The sequence below is a fragment of the Musca domestica genome, unplaced genomic scaffold, assembly GCF_030504385.1.
Source record: "Musca domestica strain aabys unplaced genomic scaffold, Musca_domestica.polishedcontigs.V.1.1 3, whole genome shotgun sequence".
NCBI lineage: Eukaryota > Metazoa > Arthropoda > Insecta > Diptera > Muscidae > Musca > Musca domestica.
This window is the reverse complement of record NW_026712299.1, coordinates 3,509,631-3,534,089: the sequence shown is the minus strand read 5'-3', so window position 1 is coordinate 3,534,089 and position 24,459 is coordinate 3,509,631. Positions and strand designations below refer to the sequence as shown.

The following is a 24,459-nucleotide window of genomic DNA, read 5'->3' as shown; positions in this document are numbered from 1 at the left end:
TAATGTATTAACAGCCACTGTTAATGTATTAACGGCCAATGTTAATGTACTAACAGCCACTGTTAGTATAATAACAGTCACTGTTAATGTAGTAACAGACACTGTTAATGTATTAACAACCACTGTTAATGTATTAACAGTCACTGTTAATGTATTAACAGCCACTGTTAAGGTGTTAACAGCTACTGTTAATGTTTTAACGGCCACTGTTAATGTATTAACAGTCACTGTTAATGTATTAACAACCACTGTTAATGTATTAACAGCCACTGTTAATGTATTAACAGCCACTGTTAATGTATTAACAGCCACTGTTAATGTATTAACAGCCACTGTTAATGTATTAACAGCCACTGTTAATGTATTAACAGCCTCTGGTAACATATTAGGAGCCTCTGTTAATGTATTAACAGCCTCTGTTAACATATTAGGAGCCTCTGTTAACATATTAACAGCCTCAGTTAACATATTAGGAGCCTCTGTTAACATATTAACAGCCACTGTTAACATATTAACAGCCACTGTTAACATATTAATAGCCTCTGTCAATATATTAACAGCCTCTGTTAACATATTAACAGCTACTGTTAACATATTAACAGCCACTGTTAACATATTAACAGCCACTGTTAACATATTAACAGTCTCTGTTAACATATTAACAGTCTCTGTTAACATATTAACAGCCACTGTTAACATATTAATAGCCTCTGTCAATATATTAACAGCCTCTGTTAACATATTAACAGCCACTGTTAACATATTAACAGCCACTGTTAACATATGAACAGCCACTGTTAACATATGAACAGCCACTGTTAACATATTAACAGCCACTGTTAACATATTAACAGCCACTGTTAACATATTAACAGCCACTGTTAACATATTAACAGCCACTGTTAACATATTAACAGCCACTGTTAACATATTAACAGCCACTGTTAACATATTAACACCTTCTGTTAACATATTCACAGCCTCTGTTAATGTATTAACAGCCTCTGTTAACATATTAACTGCCTCTGTTAATAAACTAAAATCCACTGTTAATAAAATAACATTCCCTTTTCACATATGTTTGTATCGCAAATCTTGGTCCGGCCACGATTGCCTCTCAGTCCATTTCCTGGAATGTTGTATGTATGTCAGTAACACATAACATAACTATGCATGTCAATTCAAATGTTTGAATACGATTTTTTTTTTAAATTTTAAAATTAATAAATAAATGATTAAAAAAGATTTTAGAGTCTACATACCCGTCTGTATGGTTTCAATTCTTCAGCCAACAAGTGATGGATCTTAGCATCGGTCAAATCCTTTTTGGATGGATTATAATCCAATTCATGCATGTCCAAATTACGCGAACAGGTATTGTCTAAATTGGTAAGACTTGGGCTAAAAACAAACGAGGGAGCGAGGAGATAAGTAAAAGGTGAAGAAGAAGAAAAAAGATATGTTAAAAAATTTTAATGCAAGTGACAAGAAGGCAAGGCGTAATCTATGTTGGAGAGAGTTACATTGAATTTGAAAACGTAAATACATATGTATGTATCGATATTTAATGGAGTGTTTTTTTTTTTTTTTCTCAAAATCTAGAAATATTTAATGCATAATTAATTATTTTTTATAGTTATAGTTAATTCAATTATTATAATTACAATTTAATTAATTATTTCAGTTATAGTTTAAGTGAAGTTTTAAGGCGTTTTCCAATTCTATGTTACTCTCAGAGATTTTGTTGCATTTAAACATCTAAGCACAATCTTCATTTTACAATATTTAGTTAATTACAATATTCATTAAGGTTACAATTTTTAGAGGGTTCTGAAATGCAACTATGAATGCTGAAAGGCGATATCAATTTTAAAATAGGTTCCAAAAAAGTATACAAATTTCGAAAAGTGATTTTGAAAAACAAAATACTTGTAGAGATATATAAAAGGAATTAAAACTTGGATTCAAGTTATTCCATCTACACTCCTCTGCCCTCTAAATGTTAAGGGTCAATAGAGATTTTCCTTTTTATGTTTTAAATCCATAGTTACATTTCCGAACATCTATATATACAAACATTCATACATCCAATTATTACTTAAATCTATAATTTCTTAAAAATTAAAAGCTTTAAGAATAGAAGAAATTAAAACTAAAATCTAAATATATGTAAATAGAGAAAAAGTAAACGAATTTCAGAAATTCAGTGCATTTTTAGTTATTTGTTTTCGGATTTCTAATTTAAAGTGTTTTAGTATTCGAACATTCATATTGTTTTGTTGTTATTGTTAGTTAAAGTTTTTTTGGTTAGTTTCAAAAAAATAAATTAGTATTCTCTTGGGTTTTTGGCAAGTCATTCAGAAAAAAAAACGATATTTACTAGAAAGAGAAAGGAAAATGTTAGAAACGATTTTAAATAAGAATTAATACAAGAAATGGGCATGGTCTTTGTAAGGTTCCCTAAAACTGAAAGTGTTATACAGCTTCTAAAGGGAGACAAGAAATGAAGTAAATTTTAAAGAAAGGATATGGCTATAATTTATTGTATTAAGTCTCTATAAATTAATCAAGTCCCTGTTAATTAATTATCAGTCCCTGTTTACATTTAGCAGTCCTATTCTATGAAACCCACTTAAATTTTTCCATAGCCCAGACTCAAATTTGGACATTGGAATTACGAGAAAATTCACAGAGAATTGGGAAACTCTGCTAGATTTGTTGAAAATTGGTAGGGGTTTCATATACAAAATTAATCGTAAACTTGTAAGGGTACATAGTGAGTATACAACTTTTATTTGTTCGGAGACTCACAATGAAATTTGATCTAGAATATTTCTTCCTTTCACACTTTTCTCAGATTAAAAATGTATAAGATTAATAGCCTTAAACGTAAACACCTAATTTATACTTGCAATATATAAATTCCGAATGTCAATTTCTTAAAAAACTATCGCACTCAGATATATGGGTTATTCTGAGACTTCTAATTATATTTTGTGTAGAATATTTTTTTCCTTAACACTTTCTGTCTAAAATGAACTTTTATGTTACTTTCAGGCGTCAACTCGAAATAAGGCCAAAGAAAAATCCATGGAAAAATATAGGAAATATTTTCGACTTTTTACAAAATTTAAACAAATATTCTCTTTGTATGGAATGGAAATACAGATTTCTTTGCTTCGGTGACTTATGAGGGAATTTGATAGGGATTATTTTTTTCTTTGACATCATCATTCTAAAATAATGTTTTGTTGGAGAATTTTGTATAAACCCAAAAATAGACGAAGAAAAATCCATGAAAAGATTGGAAAATATTTGCGTTTTTTTTTTTTTTTTTTTTTTTTTTTTGACAACATATTTTCTTTATAAATAATGAAGATAGAAAATTCTTTTCCTCGGTAACTTATAGTGAAATTTGATGAAGAATATTGTTGTCTTTGAGGCAATTGTTCTAAAATGATGCTTTATTGGAGAAATGTACAGAAACTAAAAAGTCTTTGGAAAAATTCATAATATAAAGGAAATATTTTTGCGTATATTTGACAAGATTGATGCACATATTTTCTTGATATATAATAGAGGTAGAGATTTGTTTCCCATGGTGACTTTTAGTGAAATTTGATGAAGAACATTGTTGTCTTTGAGGCAATGCTTCTAAAATGATGTTTTGTAGGAGAAATTTACATAAACTAAAAAGTCTTTAGAAAAATCCATAATATAAAGGAAATATTTTCGCGCTTTTTTGGCAACATTGATAACACATTTTCTTGATATATAATAGAGATAGATATTTCTTTTCCATGGTGACTTATTGTGAAATTTGATGAAGAATATTGTTGTCTTTGAGGCAATTCTTCTAAAATGTTGCATTGTGGGAGAAATTTACGTAAACTAAAAAGTCTTTAAAAAAATACGTAAAAATAGGAAATATTTTCGCGCTTTTTTTGGCAACATTGATACACACAATTTCTTAATATATAATGGAGATAGAGATTTCTTTTCCGTGGTGAATTATAGGGAAATTTAATAAAGAACATTTTCGTCTTTGAGGAAATTCTTCCAAAATGTTGCTTTATAGGAGAAATTCACATTAAGTAAAAAGTCTTTTTAAAAAAATCCATAAAAAAGGAATTTTTTTGTTGGCAAGATTGATAGATGTTTTTTTCATGATATATAAATGAGATAGAGATTTCTTTTCCGTGGTGACTTATAGGGAAACTTGATGAAGAATATTGTTGTCTTTGAGGCAATGCTTCTAAAATGAAGCCTTGTAGGTAAATTTTGCAGAAAGCAAAAAGTCATTAGAAAAAATCCATAAATAATAAGAAATATTTTCGCGTATTCTTTGGCAACATTGTTGTAAATATTATCTTGATACATATTGGAGATGGAGATTTCTATTCCTTGGTGACTTCTAAGAAAATTTGATGAAGAATATTTTTTTCTTTAACGGCATTTTTCTCAAATATCGTTTTGTGGGAGAATTTTACAAAAACTAAAAAGCCTTTAGAAAAATCCATAAAAAAATGCAAATATTTCCAATTTCTTTTGTTTTGCAACATTGAAGCTCATATTTTATTGATATTTAATGGAGATGGAGATTTCTTTCCCATGATGACTTATAGTGAAATTTGATCAAGAATATTGTTGCCTTTGAGACAATTCTTTTAAAATGATGTTTTATACGAGAATTTTACATAAACAAAAAAGTCTTTGGAAAAATCCATAAAAATTGGAAATATTTTCGAGTTTCATTGATGCAAATATTTTCTTGATATATAATGTAGATAGAGATTTCTTCTCCATGGTGACTTATAGGGAAATTTTATGAAGAACATTTTTGGCTTTGAGGGAGTACTTCTAAAATGAAGCCTTGTAGGTAAATTTTGCAGAAACCAAAAAGTCATTAGAAAAAATCCATAAAAAATAGGAAATATTTTCGTGTATTTTTTGGCAACACTGCTGTAAATATTTTCTTGATATACATTGGAGATAGAGATTTCTTGTTTTTGGTGACTTATAAGGAAATTTGATAGAGAATATTTTAGTTATTGGGGTAATTCGACTAGAATGATTTTTTGTGGGAGAATTTTATATAAACTTAAAAGTCTTTAGAAAAATCCATAGAAAATTGGATATATTTTCGCGTTTTTTTTTTTGGTAACATTGATGCAAATATTTTCTTGATATATAATGGAGATAGAAATTTCTTATCCAAGGTGACTTATAGTGAATTTTGATGAAGAATATTATTGTCTTAGAGACAATTTTTCTAAAATGATGTCTTATAGGAAAATTCTGCCTAAACTAAAAAGTCTTCAGAAAACCCCATAAAAAATAGGAAATATTTTCGCGTTTTTTGGCAACATTGATGCTAATATTTTCTTGATATATAATGGAGATAGAGATTTCTTTTCCTTGGTGACTTATAGTGAAATTTGATGAAGAGTATTTGAGTCTTTGACGTCATTGTTCTTAAATGATGCTTTGTGGGTTAATTTGACATAAATTAAAATGAGGTCCAACTTCAGTCAAAAATGAGTTTATTTCTGTCGCCCATTGCTTTTCGAAAATAGTTAGGGATAGCTCTTAGGTTTAAATTGTTCCGAATACTACATCTGTCCCTCTCTATCTAAATTCTAACTGAATTCCATGTCTTCCCATTCAAGAGCTGTTTCTATTGGGTCTCACGAAATCAGTCTCTAATGTTAAATGACACAATAGTTTTAAATTAAAATAATTCGATAGACTATTAAAAAGGGTTACATGTAAGTAGAAGAGGGAAAAGAGAGTTTAGTTAGTAAACACACGATACAGCGAAAAGGAGGAGAGCATGCTTCGACTTTTTCAATTCATACTCATTTGGCATTACTTTCCAAATATTCGAAAAGACAAAAAAGAAAATTAAACAAATGAAAGGAAAGGAAAGAAAAGTTAAATCATAACAATCAAAACAAATACATGCACGTCTAGTTGCTGCACTTATGTTTTTCGTTCAAGGAAATATACGGTGCCGAGATTTTACAGCTGTTTTGCCCAAAGATACGAATACAAAACAAAAAGTCAATAGAAAACAGCATTACAACATTACACAAACAAATTTTCCGTTTTTTCATTTCGAAAATGGGAAGGAATTTTGATGTTTGATGTCTAAAATTCGTTTACCAGGTTGTATAAATAGTTGGTGGTGCCCACCTTCCACCAATGCAATTATTGGTATAATTTCTAAATAAGGCACTCATCGATTCGGTGCCAGTTATTTGACCAATGGTCGAGGGGTTGCGGCGCATAACTTCGATGGCATCGCGCATGGTTAGTTTGGAATAGGTTTCAATGATTTTTGGTTCAGCACCCTGTGAGGAAGAAGAAAAAAAGGGAAGTTGATTAGAAAATATATAATTTGATAGGAAATGCGAACCGTTAGGCATTTGTAAACAGGCTTTAACATCCCAATTTAATGCCTTACAAGGTTCAGAAAACTGAATTAAAATGCGGATAACCTCACCTTAAGATCTCTCAACAACAGTGGACGAATGAAACGATTATCGAAACGCTTGAACTTATCACGGACATTATAGTTGCCAGTTTTACCCACAATATCCTCAATGCCAGCCATTAAATGATCCATAAACTGCAGGAAAAAGATGAGGAATAAAAATATTGATTATTTCCAGAAAATTCTTCCACTCACCCTCTCATGGATACGCTCATTCATGGTGGGCTTGCGCTTATTGGCACGCTTAACATTTAGAATTTTGACCAGCGGTTTTATGGTGATGCCCTGCACGAACACGGTAAAGTATATCACAGCTATGGTAGTGGTTACAAACATATTCTTTTGAGGCACTATACGTTCATCGATTAATAAAACAAGGGCGAATGCAACGGCACCACGCAGACCACCATATGACATGACGAACTGATCGACACGTGACAATTTGTGTAAACGGAAACGATTGGCCATGGCGGACAGGATGATGACACCTGGAAAGAAGATGAAAGAAAAAATCAGGATATTATTCAAAATCTATAGCAATTTTCGAATACTTACCTATAACTCTAAATACGGAACAGAAAACAATTGTCAATATGACAAACCATGTATTCCACACATGATTATTATTGACGGTGGCCACGCCCAAAAACATAAAGATAATCGTTTCAGAGGAACTTGACAACATTTTCAATGCATATTTGACGGTTGTATGGGATTTTTGTGAGATATTCGATTCGACATAGTTTTTCATGGTAATGCCACAGAAGGTAATGCTGAAAGGGAATGGAAAGAGAGGAAAAGAAATGATAACAGAGATGACATAATCGGAGAACAAAATGCAAACTTACGCCAAAATACCACTCATATGGAATATTTCAGCATTCAGATACGCCAGATAGGCCATGACGAAAATGAAGATGGGTTCAATGACACGTACATGATCGGTGAAACGGGTCACCAAACCGGTTAGGAAGCCCCAAATAATACCTGAAAATAAAAATAATTAAAAAATGTTAGAAGGATATATCAAGGAGGATTGCAATGTGAACTACTCACCAATAACAGTACCACCGATGGCCACCACAAAGAATGACCCTACGCCATTCACCACGTCCTGGGCTATAATTTCCGATATACCAATGTGATTGTACACTTCCATCATGTGATACATTACGACCTATACAGTAAAGAGAAGGGCAAAAGAGAAAGAGAGAAATGTTAAAAAATGAAAGACAAACACAGTAAATGCAAGATAAAAGTAATAGAGAGGCTTAAAGAGGCTTTTCGTGTTAACGGAGACCTTTGCTATGTGAAGAGAGGTTGACAATGTGTTAACAGAGGCTGTTATATTGACAGAAATTGTCAATATGATAACACATGCTGTTAATAATTTAACAGAGACTATCTATATGTTAACCGAGATATGTTAACATAGGCTGTTAATACTTTAACATTGGCATTTATATGTTAACAGACACTGGTAATATGTAACAGAAGCTGTTAATTTGTTAACATAGGCTGTTAATATCCTATCATAAGCTTTTATATGTTAACAGAGGCTGTTAAAATGTTAACAGAGACTGTTAAAATATTAACAGAGGTAGTTAAAATCGTAACAGAGGTTGCTACCATGCTGACAGAGGCCATAAATACGTTAACAGAGCGTGTCCAAATATAAATCGAGTCTCCTACTGTTAATAGAGTCTTTAAATAGAGTCAGTTTATACATCGTCGGCGTCTGTTAACAAGTTAACTGAGGCCGTTAATATGTTAACAGAGACTGCGAGCACGTAACTAAAGGCTGATTATATGTTAACAGAAACTGTTAAAATGTTAACAGACACTGTTAATATATTAACTGGAGCTGTTAATATGTTAACAGACGCTGTTAATATGTTAACAGACGCTGTTAATATGTTAACAAACGCTGTTAATATGTTAACAGACGCTGTTAATATGTTAAGGGACGCTGTTAATATGTTAACAGACGCTGTTAATATGTTAACAGACGCTGTTAATATGTTAACAGACGCTGTTAATACGTTAACAGACACTGTTAATATGTTAACAGACACTGTTAATATGTTAACAGGCGCTGTTAATGTGTTAACAGACGCTGTTAATATGTTAACAGACACTGTTAATATGTTAACAGGCACTGTTAATATGTTAACAGGCACTGTTAATATTTTAGCAGACAATCTTAATATGTTAACAGACGCTGTTAATGTGTTAGCAGATGGTGTTAATATTTTAGCAGACGCAGTTAATGTGTTAACAGATGCTGTTAATATGTTAACAGACGCTGTTAATATGTTAACAGACGCTGTTAATATGTTAACAGACACTGTTAATATGTTAACAGACACTGTTAATATGTTAACAGGAACTGATAATATGTTAACAGGAACTGTTAATATGTTAACGGGAACTGATAATATGTTAACAGACGCTGTTAATATGTTAACAGCAACTGTTAACAGAGGTGTTAATATATTAACAGACACTGTTAATATGTTAACAGACGCTGTTAATATGTTAACAGACGCTGTTAAAATGTTAACAGGCGCTGTTAATATGTTAACAGACGCTGTTAATATGTTAACAGACGCTGTCAATATGTTAACAGACGCTGTTAATATGTTAACAGACGCTGTTAATATGTTAACAGACACTGTTAATATGTTAACAGAGACTGTTAATAACTTAACAGGTACTATTAATATGTTAACGGGAGCTGTTAATATGTTAACAGACGCTGTAAAGATGTTTACAGACGCTGTTAATATGTTAAAAGACGCTGTTAATATGTTAACAGGTACTATTAATATGTTAACAGGCGCTGTTAATGTGTTAACAGGCACTGTTAATATGTTAACAGACGGCGTTAATATGTTAACAGGCACTGTTAATATGTTAACAGACGCTGTTAATATGTTAACAGACACTGTTAATATGTTAACAGACACTGTTAATATGTTAACAGACGCTGTTAATATATTAACAGTCGCCGTTAATATGTTAACAGACGCTGTTAATATATTAACAGTCGCTGTTAATATATTAACAGTCGCTGTTAATATGTTAACAGACACTGTTAATATGTTAGCAGACTCAAAAGACTTTCCTCAGCCTTTGGTAATGAATTAGCATCCTCTGTTAAAGTATTTGCAATCTCTGTTAATGTAGAAAAGCCTCCGGGAATGATTTAAACCCCTTTGGTAACTTATTAAGCGCCTCTCTTTAATTGCAACCACTGTTAACGTATTAACAGCATCTGTTGCTATGTTAAAAGCCCCTGTTAATGGTTTTTTTAACTTATTCTGTTAACGCCATGAGCGGCTCTGTTAACGCATATCAATCTCTTTTAATGTATTTAAACTTTCTGTTTATGTCTGCAGATACTATGTTAATGTCTTTAGAAACTATGTTAGTGTCATAACAGACTATGTTAATGTCTTCAATGACTAAATTAAGGTCTTAACAGCTTCTGTTAATGTATTAGCAGGTCCTGATAATGAATTAGCAGGTCCTGTTAATGCATTAACAGTATATATTATCACATTAACAGCCTCTGTTATTGCATTGCAGCCTCTGTTAATGTGTTAACAACCTCTGTTATTGAATTAGAGCTTCTGTTAATCTCTCCGACGACTCTGTTAATGTTTTTTTAGACTCTGTTAATATCCTACCAGTATCTGCTACCTATGTTAATGTCCTAGCAGTATCTGCTAACGTATAACAGTATCTGTTAATGAATTAACAGCATCTGTAAGCATTGATAACCTCTCTTTTAAGGTAGAATAGCCTACGTTAACGTAGTCCATGTCTACGTTAACATATTAACAGCCTTTGTTAAGGTATTAACATTTTCTGTTAAGATACTGTTAACTCTGCCCATACTTGAATAGCCAATGTAATATCAATTGAGAAGATTTTATTGACAGCGTCTTTTCGTTTCTCTCAAAACTTTTAATAATCATTATTAAAAAATAGTCCTGCATTAGAATTTAAATACCCTGGCAGATATTTTGATTGTTCTCCCCTAATGGGCACAAATATTTTCATATCCTTTCTTATTCAAATTGAGTACAACACGCAAAATGTTAACAACATTGTGTTCAATTTAAAAGTGTGTAGATGACATAGAATGATGAGCGTGATGTTCTCTTTGCCTTGTAATGGCATTTTCACATTTTAGTTTGCCCGAGCTCGTGCTTCTCATGTCATCTTCTGGCAATTTGACATTTCAGGTAGATGATATGATAAACCCCCCCATCTCTTTTTACAACAATTATGATGTTGGTGATGCTGATGCTGATGTGTCGTCCGTGCGTGGCACTTTTTTATTGTTGTTCTCGTTGTGTCCACTCTCCACGCATATCTGATGAACACACATCTCCGTTTTACATTTTCGTGTCAAGAATCCACTTGATGTCAACATGTTTTGAAATGAGCATTCAGTCAGTGTTTGGTATTTAAGAAAGAAAACACATTTTTCATTTCAAGGTCAGAACATTTTTTTCCAAAAGGTTGCATGTCAAAGTTTTGCGTGTGTCCACCCAAGTGCGATTGACCCTAGGAAAGTTCAGGGACATGATTTCCAGGAAATGGTTATTAAAAAATTAATTATTCAGAATATTTTTTTTTTTAATTTTAGAAGAGGACATTGTGAAAATAGGTAGCTGGTGGGAATAAATTAAGAGATTCTATTTAAATAGAATGTGAATATATTCGATTTAATAAATACTTTTTAATTTTGGAGGTATAAATCCCAGAGGGGAGGGGAGAGACTTGGGTCTCACCTACCAGTATAACACCAGTAGTCTACTTTGGAATCCTCCAACATGTAATTTAGTAACACCTTTTGCCCTTTTGTAAGAACCCCCTCAAGTGACAGTTGTTCTGAATTGTCATAACCCCATTCTTCAAATGTCAATGCAAATACTTAAGTCCTCAAAATACCACACTCACACAAACACTCAAAGATGACATAAAATTGCCAACAATTCGAAGCAGCAATTCAAAGCCACAATTCTCATACCATAAGGACCTCACACACACACACACTCACCCACTCTCAATCAAGCCCACAATGAGAGCGCCCCGGATTCTAATAACACCAACCACACAATCACTTACCGTCACAGCATCGTTGAGTAGGGATTCTCCGAAGACGACAATGTAAAGAATTTCATTGACATGGATTTCTTCGAAGACGGCCAACACAGCCACAGGATCCACAGCCGAGATAAGAGAGGCAAAGATGAAAATGTCCAAGAAACGGGGAGTATCTTCGGGACCACCGAAAATGCCAGTCAAGCCACAGGCATACAAAGAACCACCTAAAATGGTAATGGAAAACAAATACAATGGATAATTAGATGAATGTATGTATGTGTGTCATTTTGTTATTAATATTATTGGAAATCCAGGAAAGCATGGGTGTGTAGTGGTTACACCACACACACACAAACACATTATTCAATTGTAATATTGTCAATGACATTTATATCTGAGGATTTGCGTCATTAACTTCGAGGGCTTCACCAACCCACAAAGGGATATTTGAATGTCAACAATGTACATGTAAGGGTATTTACATTGTCATATGGATATTTATAACTGGGAAATGTTATTGATTGGTAACAGAATGCGAAGTTAATGGGGAGAAAAGGAGGAGGAAACTTTAACAGTCAGGGATGAAATTGTATCAAGAAAATAAGTTATATCATTAAAAGATATTGCTAATACTTTGACTGTGCTGTTAAAGATTAAAAAAAAATACTGCAAATACATTAACAGAGACTGCTAATATATTTACAGAGACTGTTAATAACTTACCAAAGAATATTAATGGATTACAAGGTCCAATAAACATGTTAACAGTGATTTAATACATTAGCAGAGGCTGTTAAAACATTAACAGAACCTGTTGACATATTAACAGTGGCTGTTAACACTTTAACATTAACAAAGCCTGTTAATATATTAACAGTGGCTTTTAATACATTAACAGAGTCTGTTAATCTATTAACCGAGAATGTTAATCTATTAACAGTGGTTGCTAATCTACTAACAGAGGATGTTAATCTATTAACATTGGCTGTTAATCTACTAACAGAGACTGGTAGTCTACCAACAAAGGCTTTTAATATATTAACAGAGGCAGCTAATACAATAACAGTGCTTGTTAATACATTAACAGAGGCTGTTAATACATTAACAGAGGCTGTAAATCTTTTAACGGAGGCTGTTAATCTTTTAACGGAGGCTGTTAATCTACTAACAGAGGGTGTTAAACCATTAAGAGAAACTGTTGATCTAATAACAAAGGCTGTTAATCAATTTACAGTGGCTATTGATCTATTAACAGAGGTTGTTAGTCTATTAACAGAAACTGTTGATCTATTAACAAAGGCTGTTAATCTATTAACAGAGGCTTTTAATCTATTAACAGAGGCTGTTAATCTATTAATAGGGGCTGTTAATACATTAACTGGTGCTGTAAACACATTAACAGGGGCTGTTAATACCTTACCAGGACTGTAAATATATAACAGTAGCTGTTAATACATTTACAGTGGCTGTTAATACATTAACAGTGGCTGTTAATACATTAACAGTGGCTGTTAATACATTAACAGTGGCTGTTAATACATTAACAGTGGCTGTTAATACATTAACAGTGGCTGTTAATCTATTAACAGAGGCTGTTAATCTATTAACAGAGGCTGTTAATCTATTAACAGTGGCTGTTAATCTATTAACAGAGGCTATTAATCTATTAACAGAGGCTGTTAATCTATTAACAGAGGCTGTTAATCTATTAACAGAGGCTGTTAATCTATTAACAGTGGCTGTTAATCTATTAACAGAGGCTATTAATCTATTAACAGAGGCTGTTAATCTATTAACAGAGGCTGTTAATCTATTATCAGAGGCTGTTAATCTATTAACAGAGGCGTTTAATGTATTAACAGAGGCGTTTAATGTATTAACAGAGGCTGTTAATCTATTAACAGAGGCGGTTAATCTATTAACAGAGGCTGTTAATCTATTAACAGAGGCTGTTATTCTATTAACAGAGGCTGTTAATCTATTAACAGAGGCTGTTAATCTATTAACAGATGTTGTTAATACATTAACAGATGTTGTTAATACATTAACAGATGTTGTTAATACATTAACAGTGGCTGTTATTCTATTAATAGAGGGTATTAATCTATTAACAGAGGGTATTAATCTATTAACAGAGGCTGTTAATCTACTAACAGAGACTGTTAATCTATTAACAGAGGCTGTTAATCTATTAACAGAGGCGTTTAATGTATTAACAGAGGCGTTTAATGTATTAACAGAGGCTGTTAATCTATTAACAGAGGCTGTTAATCTATTAACAGAGGCTGTTAATCTATTAACAGAGGCTGTTAATCTATTAACAGAAGCTGTTAATCTATTAACAGAGGCTGTTAATCTATTAAGAGAGGCTGTTAATCTATTAACAGAGGCTGTTAATCTATTAACAGAGGCTGTTAATCTATTAACAGAAGCTGTTAATCTATTAACAAAGGCTGTTAATGTATTAACAGAGGCTGTTAATCTATTAACAGAGGCTGTTAATCTATTAACAGAGGCTCTTAATTTATTAACAGAGGCTGTTAATCTATGAACAGATGTTGTTAATACTTTAATACTTTACTTAATATTAACAGAGGTTGTTAATGCATTAACAGTGGCTGTTAATAGATTAACAGTGCCTCTATTAACAGGGGCTGTTAATCTAATAACAGTGAGGTTAATTTCTTAACAGAGCCTACTGAACAGAGGCTGCTAAAATATTAACAGATGCTGTTAATACATTAACAGTGGCTGTTAATACATTAACAGTGGCTGTTAATACATTAACAGTGGCTGTAAATACATTAACAGTGGCTGTTAATACATTAACCGTGGCTGTTAATACATTAACAGTGGCTGTTAATACATTAACAGTGGCTGTTAATACATTACCAGTGGCTGTTAATACATTAACAGTGGCTGTTAATCTATTAACAGTGGCTGTTAATCTATTAACAGTGGCTGTTAATCTATTAACAGAGGCTATTAATCTATTAACAGAGGCTGTTAATCTATTAACAGAGGCTGTTAATCTATTAACAGAGGCTGTTAATCTATTAACAGAGGCTGTTAATACATTAACAGTACCCGTTAATACATTAACAGTGGCTGTTAATACATTAACAGTGGCTGTTAATACATTAACAGTGGCTGTTAATACATTAACAGTGGCTGTTAAGACATTAACAGTGGCTGTTAATACATTAACAGTGGCTGTTAAGACATTAATAGTGGCTGTTAATATATTAACAGATGCTGTTAATACATTAACAGATGCTGTTAATACATTAACAGAGGCTGTTAATACATTAACAGAGGCTGTTAATACATTAATAGTTGCTATTAACACATTAACAGAGGCAGTTACTACATTAACAGTGGTTGTTAATACATTAAGAGTGGCTGTTGATACATTAACAGTGACTGTTAGTATTTTAACAGAGGTTATATACTTTAACAGAGGCTCTTTATACATTAACAGTGACTGTTAATACATTAACAGGGCTGTTAATACCTTAACATAGGTAGTTAATACCATAACGGAGGCTGTTAATACAATAACAGTGGCTGTTAATACAATAACAGTGGCTGTTAATACATTAACAGTGGCTGTTAATACAATAACAGTGGCTGTTAATCCATTAACAGAGACTGTTTATCTATTAACACAGGCTGTTAATACATTAACAGTGGCTGTTAATACAATAACAGTGGCTGTTAATACAATAACAGTGGCTGTTAATACAATAACAGTGGCTGTTAATACATTAACAGTGGCTATTATTACATTAACAGTGGCTGTTAATACACTAACAGAGGCTTTTAAAATATTAACAGAGGTTGTTAATGCATTAACAGTGGCTGTTAATAGACAGTGGCTGTTAAGAGATTAACAGTGGCTGTAATACACTAATAGAGGCTTTTAAAATATTCACAGTGGTTGTTAATGCATTAACAGTGGCTGTTAATAGATTAACAGTGGGTGTTAAAACATTAAAAGTGGCTGTTAATTCATTATGTATATTAATTTTTAAATATTAGAAGTATTTTTAAAATATTTTTTTAATTATTAAATTAATATTTTATTTATTAAAATATTTTTTTATTTATTTAAGCCACCCCTTTCCATTCATCATGTATTAATATCTATCACATTTCCCATTGACGGATTAGCTACAGCATCATCGCAGCGATTGACGTAGATGAAGATATAACAGCAACGGTGCAGTTGAAGTATGTCATTACCATGAAACCAATTTCTATGACTAGACCCGATTGTGACAAATGATAAAAATATGCATTATTATAATGGGAATAACAGAAGGGGATCGAAAGTATGGTATAACACAAATGTTGTGACGTAAATGTAATAAATTTAATATTTTTTCCAAATAACTGATACCCTTAGAAAAAATTTGGTTTAAAATAAGGGAAATCCAAGACGACCCACATCTCCCTCCTCAAAAAATCTTCCAAGTAGCATTTCTTAAAAATTTCTCAAATATTTTGAAAGGCATTTGTCTAATAAAACCTATAAATTAATTGCTATGAAATATATTCAATTTACAACTGAACTTGATTTGTGGCATTTGAAATTTATGATGATTGAGTGGACCATTGAGTGGTGGATGTCACAAAAAGACGCCCGCCCATAAATGGTTAAATAAAAAGTTATTGAACAATATATGTTCCTCTCATTTCAATTTCAATTGATTTCCGATCCAGTGGTCCATAATTTAATTTGAATTCCGAGCAATGAATCTTCGTTATCATCAACTTGACTCTTTCGATTATCAATCGTCACATTCAAGTTCATGTCCTCATAAATTATGGCAAAATTGAGGCAACGATTTCTAGAAATCAAAATAAATCAGGTGTGAAATTTGTTGGTGTCTAGGTTATTAGCGATACCACAATGGGAGGTAGTTTGAATTGGAATCAGAGGTTTATAACAAAATTTAAAACATATATATTAAATTTGATTAATTTTAAAAAGATCATATGGAGGATCTGTACCCTTATACCCTTTCTTGAGGAGGATCTATACCCTTATACCCTTTTTACATATACTCTATCTTATAAATACCTAATTTTTAACCGATTCCAAGGTATATATTTTCCTATTCAGCACCTAGTCTCCAATTGGAGTGTTTTTGGCATACAGAGCCCTGACTATGTTATAAATGTCCATGGAAGGAAACTCTGCCTTACAACCTTGTGAATTTTATAATTTGGAAATTGTATTTTGGAATTGTATTTTTATGAGGAAGGAACTTCTGGAAATCCATCCTGAATCCTATTTCAAAAAATCCTCAATTTCCCTTCTAATTTTCCAATATTGTGTAGGGTATCTTCAGGTTGGTGTGTGGCCTCACAAAATGTATTCTCATTATTTCAAAGAAAAGAATCAATGACATTTTCCAATTTTTTTGTTTTTATTCCACTAAGCGATCTGGCCGCCTAGACAGACAGACCATGAGACGTCGCATTGATTTCCAATATAAATAAATAAAGACTGTGAATGGAGGAGAAGAAGACGGCGACGCTGAAGATGATTCTGGCGATATGATATTATTGTTGTTATTGCTATTATTGCAAATTGGAAGATACGAATTTAAAAAAGAGAAATAATATTTTTCTTTTATTTATTGCATTTATTTATTTAATTTTATTGTCTTTTTTGCTGTCGAAATCAAATGCTCGACTGAATGTCTAAGTGGGGCATTTGTGAATGACATTTTCAAATTGATATTGACAGTTTTTATGGTGTATGAAATTATTGTGTTTTGAGAAATACAGTTAAAAGATATGAGTAAGGAAAAGTTCCTAAAATTGGAGTTAGAAAAAAATTGAAAAATATTTAAAATTATGAAACAATCTTTAAAATCGTGTTTTCTGCAGGGCTGGATCTCGAAAACATATTCTTAAATCAAATGTAGCATTGAATGGTTCTTGTAAAAAAATAGTGTTTGAATTCCGTTGGTATTTTAACATATTAACAGCCACTGTTAATGTATTAACTGCCACTGTTAATGTATTAACAGCCACTGCTATCATATTAACAGCCACTGTTAATGTATTAACAGCCACTGCTATCATATTAACAGCCACTGTTAATCTCTTAACAGCCACTGTAAATCTATTAACAGCCACTGTTAACATATTAACAGCCACTGTTTACATATTAACAGCCACTGTTAACATATTAGCAGAATCTGTTAACATATAACAGCCACTGTTGACATATTAACTGCCACTGTTAACATATTAACAGCCACTGTTAATGTATTAACAGCCACTGTTAACATATTAACAGCCACTGTTAATGTATTAACAGCCAATGTTAATGTATTAACAGCCAATGTTAATGTATTAACAGCCAATGTTAATGTATTAACAACCAATGTTAATGTATTAACAGCCACTGTTAATGTTCTAACAACCACTGTTAATGTATTAACAGCCAATGTTACTGTATTAACAGCCACTGTTAATGTATTAACAGCCACTGTTAATGTATTAACAGCCACTGTTAATGTATTAACAGCCACTGTTAATGAATTAACAGCCACTGTTAATGTATTAACAGCCACTGTTAATGTATTAACAGCCACTGTTAATGTCTTAACAGCCACTGTTAACATATTGAAAGCCACTGTTAACATATTGACAGCCACTGTTAACATATTAACAGCCACTGTTAACATATTGACAGTCACTGTTAATGTATCAACAGCCAATGTTAATGTATTAACAGCCACTGTTAATGTTCTAACAACCACTGTTAATGTATTAACAGCCACTGTTAATGTTCTAACAACCACTGTTAATGTATTAACAGCCAATGTTAATATATTAACAGCCACTGTTAATGTATTAACAGCCACTGCTAATGTATTAACAGGCACTGTTAAAGTATTACAGCCACTGTTAATGTATTAACAGCCACTGTTAATGTATTAACAGCCACTGTAAATCTAAACTGTTAATATGTTAACAGTGGCAGTTAATATGTTAACAGTGGCTGTTAATATGTTAACAGTGGCTGTCAATATGTTAACAGTGGCTGTCAATATGTTAACAGTGGCTGTTAAGACATTAACAGTGGCTGTTAATACATTAACAGTGGCTGTTAATACATTAACAGTGGCTGTTAATGCATTAACAGTGGCTGTTAATACATTAACAGTGGCTGTTAATACATTAACAGTGGCTGTTAATACATTAACAGTGGCTGTTAATACATTAACAGTGGCTGTTAATACAGTAACATTGGCTGTTAATACATTAACAGTGGTTGTTAGAACATTAACAGTGGCTGTTAATACATTAACATTGGTTGTTAATACATTAACATTGGCTGTTAATACATTAACATTGGCTGTTAACATATTAACAGCCACTGTTAATGTATTAACAGCCACTGTTAATGTTCTAACAACCACTGTTAATGTATTAACAGCCAATGTTACTGTATTAACAGCCACTGTTAATGTATTAACAGCCACTGTTAATGCATTAACAGCCACTGTTAATGTATTAACAGCCACTGTTAATGTATTAACAGCCACTGTTAATGTATTAACAGCCACTGTTAATGTATTAACAGCCACTGTTAATGTATTAACAGCCACTGTTAATGTCTTAACAGCCACTGTTAACATATTAACAGCCACTGTTAACATATTAACAGCCACTGTTAACATATTAACAGCCACTGTTAACATACTAACAGCCACTGTTAACATAATTACAGCCACTGTTAACATATTAACAGCCACTGTTAACATATAAACAGCCACTGTTAACATATAAACAGCCACTGTTAACATATTAACAGCCACTGTTAACATAATAACAGCCACTGTTAACATATTAACAGCCACTGTTAACATATTAACAGCCACTGTTAATGTATTAACAGCCACTGTTAATGTATTAACAGCCACTGTTAATGTATTAACAGCCACTGTTAATGTGTTAACAGCCACTGTTAATGTATTAACAGCCACTGTTAATGTATTAACAGCCACTGTTAATGTATTAACATCCACTGTTAATGTATTAACAGCCACTGTTAACATAATAACAGCCAATGTTAACATATTAACAGCCACTGCTGACAAATTAACAGCCACTGTTAATATATTAACAGCCACTGTTAACATATTAACAGCCATTGTTAACATATTAACAGCCACTGTTAATGTATTAAAAGCCACTGTTAACATATTAACAACCACAGTCAACATATTAACAGCCACTGTTAACATATTAACAGCCACTGTTAACATATTAACAGCCACTGTTGATGTGGTAACAGCCAATGTTAATGTATTAACAGCCAATGTTAATGTATTAACTGCCACTGTAAACGTATTAACAGCTACTGTTAATGTATTTACAGCCACTGTTAATGAATTGATAGGTTATGTTAATGCATTAACAGCCTCTGTAATGTGTTTAGAGCTATTGCTTAAATTATTTCTGCCTCTTTCAATGTATTTCAGCTCTGTTAATGTATTAACAGATTATATTAATATATTAACATCTCTGTTAGTACATGAACAGCCTATGTTATTGCCATTACAGCCACCGTTAATGTATAAACAAACTCTGTTGATGTTTTTTAACCTCTGCTGATATATTTACGCCCTCTTTTACCATATTTACTGTTAAATTCTTTCTAGTTTCAATACCGCATTCTCGTTTTTGCCCCATTATCTATTTTTAACAATTTTTATACCAAAACCTCTAATTATCCCTAATGGGATTTTTAACAAACATTTCATTCATTGTGCGGCCCAAAAGTGTTAATTATATCATTGAAAATCGTGATTTGATGATACAGGGGAAGATTGCGTGACAGAGAGTATGCCAGCAATTCGTTCGGTTCATTTAGTGATTCCATTAACCCCATCAGCGATTCTGATTAGATCCTCCGCCCATTTATTGGCATTTGTCTGTTCGGTTTTTTCGACGTTGCCATTAATAATGTAATTAATCACGATATGTTTTTCTCTCTATCTCGTACATTTTCATTCATTCGAATTTGGGGTTTATCCACACCGAACACACACCCACTTTACGTTTCCCGCTGGAGATCTAAAATCTTATCACACATTCAATCCGATTTGATAATGAAAATACATTATTAAGGTAAATTATGATACAGATACTAATCAAATTTTCTATATTTGGATACAAAACACTCAGACTTGTGAATGTGTGTAAGTGGGTGTGTGTGTTTGTTTTCCTTTTACGTTTACATGAAATAAATCTGTTTAATTTTTATAATTAACACATCTTTATGTGTGAAAATTTCAAAAACTAAACAAAAGCCATTGTTTTTGATATTTTTTGTGAGGGAGTGAATTTTGCAATTTTGTTTGGCGGGGAGGGGGGGGGGGTTATTTGTTTATGTCCCCAGCCAGCAAATTCACCACACAACCGGCTATTGTTTATGTAAATATGTGTTATAAAACGATGCAAAGTGTTTTTCCTACTCATCTCCATTTGGGAGGTTGCATTTTCAGGAGAAGGTGCTCCAACACTTTAAGGCCGAATATATGCCATAGAATTCGAAATTTTGATCGAAATTTTTGGAGAATAGTACGCCACCTCATTTTGCTTTCCAAATGAAAATTCTCATTTCAATATTGAATTGTTCGAATCTGCCAGCTTGCAGTAGTTTCTCACACGCACTTGTCATTCTCAAAACTTGTTCCAAGAACTTGAAAAATATGATCGATATCAACGCAATATTTTTTTGTAGTGTCATAATGACTCAAATGTACGCATGTTTGTAATTTCATGCAACCGAAAGCAGCAGAACTTTTCAAACTATGACGACGAGATACACTTGACATTTATTAACAAGACGACGTTGACATTGAATGTCTAACCAATCGAATGATTGATAACATCTTAGAGGGGAGAATACGCACTCCTCTAAAAAACAAAAAATAACTAGAATTATTTTCCATTCCCCTCCCCCAAAAATAACACCACTACCATTAATTGCTATTGTCATCATTTACCCAATGACCTTTTCGAAAAAAAAACACAACACGAAAAAAATTCGTCACAGATTGGAAAATTTTCCGAAGTGGCGACGGGAGATGGGGCTTCTCAAACACTGGCTGCTTTAATGTTTGCCCAATTTTATTGTGGGTCTTGGTCTTGATTGACAGTGTAAATATTGAATTGCTGGCTTTTATGGAATTGGGCCAATGATTCCGAACAAATCGTAGAAAGTTATGGACAAATAAATAAATGAAATTATTTATTAATAATGTGTGCGTTGTTGTTTTTTTTTTCTAAGACAATTTTTATGACAAGCTTAACGACTGTCATTAATACCAATAATTGTGTATTCGGGCGAGGTCATGCTTGTTGCATTTGGAGAATGGAGTGATTAATTTTTACAACAAATGAATGGTGAATGGAAATGTGAGTAGTGAAGTCATTCGATAGTTAATGGAAAATTGGGAACATTTGGTTTTCAAGGATAATGAGGGTTAAAGGAAGAGATATTTGGGAAAATTTTGAAAGGACATGGCTGTTAAAACATTGATGGTAGATGAAAATATATAAAAAGTGTCCGCTAAACATTAAATACGGCGCTTAATTGGTTAACAGTGGTTGCTAACAGATTAACGTTGGCTGCTAATATAATAACAGTGTCTGTTAATACGATAACAGTGGCTGTTAATACTTTAACGGTGGCTGTCAATACATTAACAGTGGTTGTAAATACATTAACAGGGGCTGTAATTACATTAACAGTGGCTGTTTACACATTAACAGTGGCTGTTAATACATTAACAGTGACTGTTATCCATTAACAGTGGCTGTTAATGCATTAACAGAGGTTGTTAGTACTTTAACAGTGGCTGTTAATACCTTAACAGTGCCCGTAATACCTTAACAGTGACTGTTAATACCTTAACAGTGACTGTTAATACCTTAACATTGACTGTTAATACCTTAACAGTGACTGTTAATATCTTAACAGTGACCGTTAATACATTAACAGTGGCGGTTTATACATTAACAGAGGTTGTTAGTACATTAACAGTAGTTGTAAATACATTAACAGTGGTTGTAAATACATTAACAGTGACTATTAATTCCTTAACAGTGACTGTTAATACCTTAACAGTGACTGTTAATACCTTAACAGTGACTGTAAATACCTTAACAGTGACTGTTAATACGTTAACAGTGACTGTTAATACCTTAACAGTGATTGTTAATACATTAAGAGTGACTGTTAATAACTTAACAGTGGCTGTTAATACATTAATAGTGGCTGTTAATACCTTAACAGTGGCCGTTAATACATTAACAGTGGCTGTTAATACATTAACAGTGGCTGTTAATACATTAACACTGGCTGTTAATACATTAACAGTGACTGTTCATACATTAACAGTGGCTGTTAATACATTAACAGTGACTGTTAATACATTAAGAGTGGCTGTTAATACATTAACAGAGGTTGTTAATACATTAACAGTAGTTGTAAATACATTAACAGTGGCTGTTAATACATTAACAGCGACTGCTAATACATTAACAGTAGCTGTTAACACATTAACAGTGTCTGTTAATACATTAACAGCGACTGCTAATACATTAGCAGTGGCTGTTAATACATTAGCAGTGGCTGTAAAAAAACATTAACAGTGACTGTTAATACATTAACAGTGACTGTTAATACATTAACAGTGATTGTTAATACATTAACAGTGGCTGTTAATACATTAGCAGTGGCTGTTAAAACATTAACAGTGACTGTTAATACATTAACAGTGACTGTTAATACATTAACAGTGATTGTTAATACATTAACAGTGGCTGTTAATACATTAACAGTGGCTCTTAATACATTACCAGTGGCTGTTAATTCATTAACAGTGGCTGTAAAAAAACATTAACAGTGACTATTAATACATTAACAGTGGCTGTTAAAACATTAACAGTGACTGTTAATACATTAACAGTGGCTGTTAATACATTAACAGTGACTGTTAATACATTAACAGTGATTGTTAATACATTAACAGTGGCTGTTAATACATTAACAGTGGCTGTTAAAACATTAACAGTGACTATTAATACATCAACAGTGGCTGTTAAAACATTAACAGTGACTGTTAATACATTAACAGTGGCTGTAAAAAAACATTAACAGTGACTATTAATACATTAACAGTGGCTGTTAAAACATTAACAGTGACTGTTAATACATTAACAGTGACTGTTAATACATTAACAGTGATTGTTAATACATTAACAGTGGCTGTTAATACATTAACAGTGGCTGTTAATACATTAGCAGTGGCTGTTAATACCTTAACAGTGGCTGTTAATACATTAACAGTGGCTGTTAATACATTAACAGTGGCTGTTAATTCATTAACAGTGGCTGTAAAAAATCATTAACAGTGACTATTAATACATTAACAGTGGCTGTTAAAACATTAACAGTGACTGTTAATACATTAACAGTGGCTGTTAATACATTAACAGTGACTGTTAATACATTAACAGTGATTGTTAATACATTAACAGTGGCTGTTAATACATTAACAGTGGCTGTTAATACATTAACAGTGACTGTTAATACATTAACAGTGACTGTTAATACATTAACAGTGACTGTTAATACCTTAACAGTGACTGTTAATACCTTAACAGTGACTGTTAATACCTTAACAGTGACTGTTAATACCTTAACAGTGACTGTTAATACCTTAACAGTGACTGTTAATACCTTAACAGTGACTGTTAATACCTTAACAGTAACTGTTAATACCTTAACAGTGACTGTTAAT

General features: G+C 32.4%; 1 protein-coding gene across 19 annotated transcripts in view; it reads right to left on the bottom strand.

Moving 5' to 3' along the window:
- Nucleotides 1-24,459, bottom strand: part of LOC101896141 (sodium/hydrogen exchanger 3) — a 116,515-nt gene that overhangs the window by 54,820 nt on the left and 37,236 nt on the right. For 12 of the 19 annotated variants that reach the window (XM_059124799.1, XM_059124800.1, XM_059124793.1 and 9 more), the window contains exons 4-11: nucleotides 11,639-11,841; nucleotides 7,553-7,673; nucleotides 7,345-7,483; nucleotides 7,052-7,269; nucleotides 6,692-6,984; nucleotides 6,506-6,631; nucleotides 6,166-6,353; nucleotides 1,263-1,401 (exon numbers count right to left, since the gene is read on the bottom strand). In XM_059124799.1, coding sequence (XP_058980782.1) covers nucleotides 1,263-1,401; nucleotides 6,166-6,353; nucleotides 6,506-6,631; nucleotides 6,692-6,984; nucleotides 7,052-7,269; nucleotides 7,345-7,483; nucleotides 7,553-7,673; nucleotides 11,639-11,841 — 1,427 coding nt within the window. The remainder of the gene's footprint in view (nucleotides 1-1,262; nucleotides 1,402-6,165; nucleotides 6,354-6,505; nucleotides 6,632-6,691; nucleotides 6,985-7,051; nucleotides 7,270-7,344; nucleotides 7,484-7,552; nucleotides 7,674-11,638; nucleotides 11,842-24,459) is intronic. The other 7 variants (XM_059124791.1, XM_059124792.1, XM_059124797.1 and 4 more) reach the window with 1 other exon arrangement.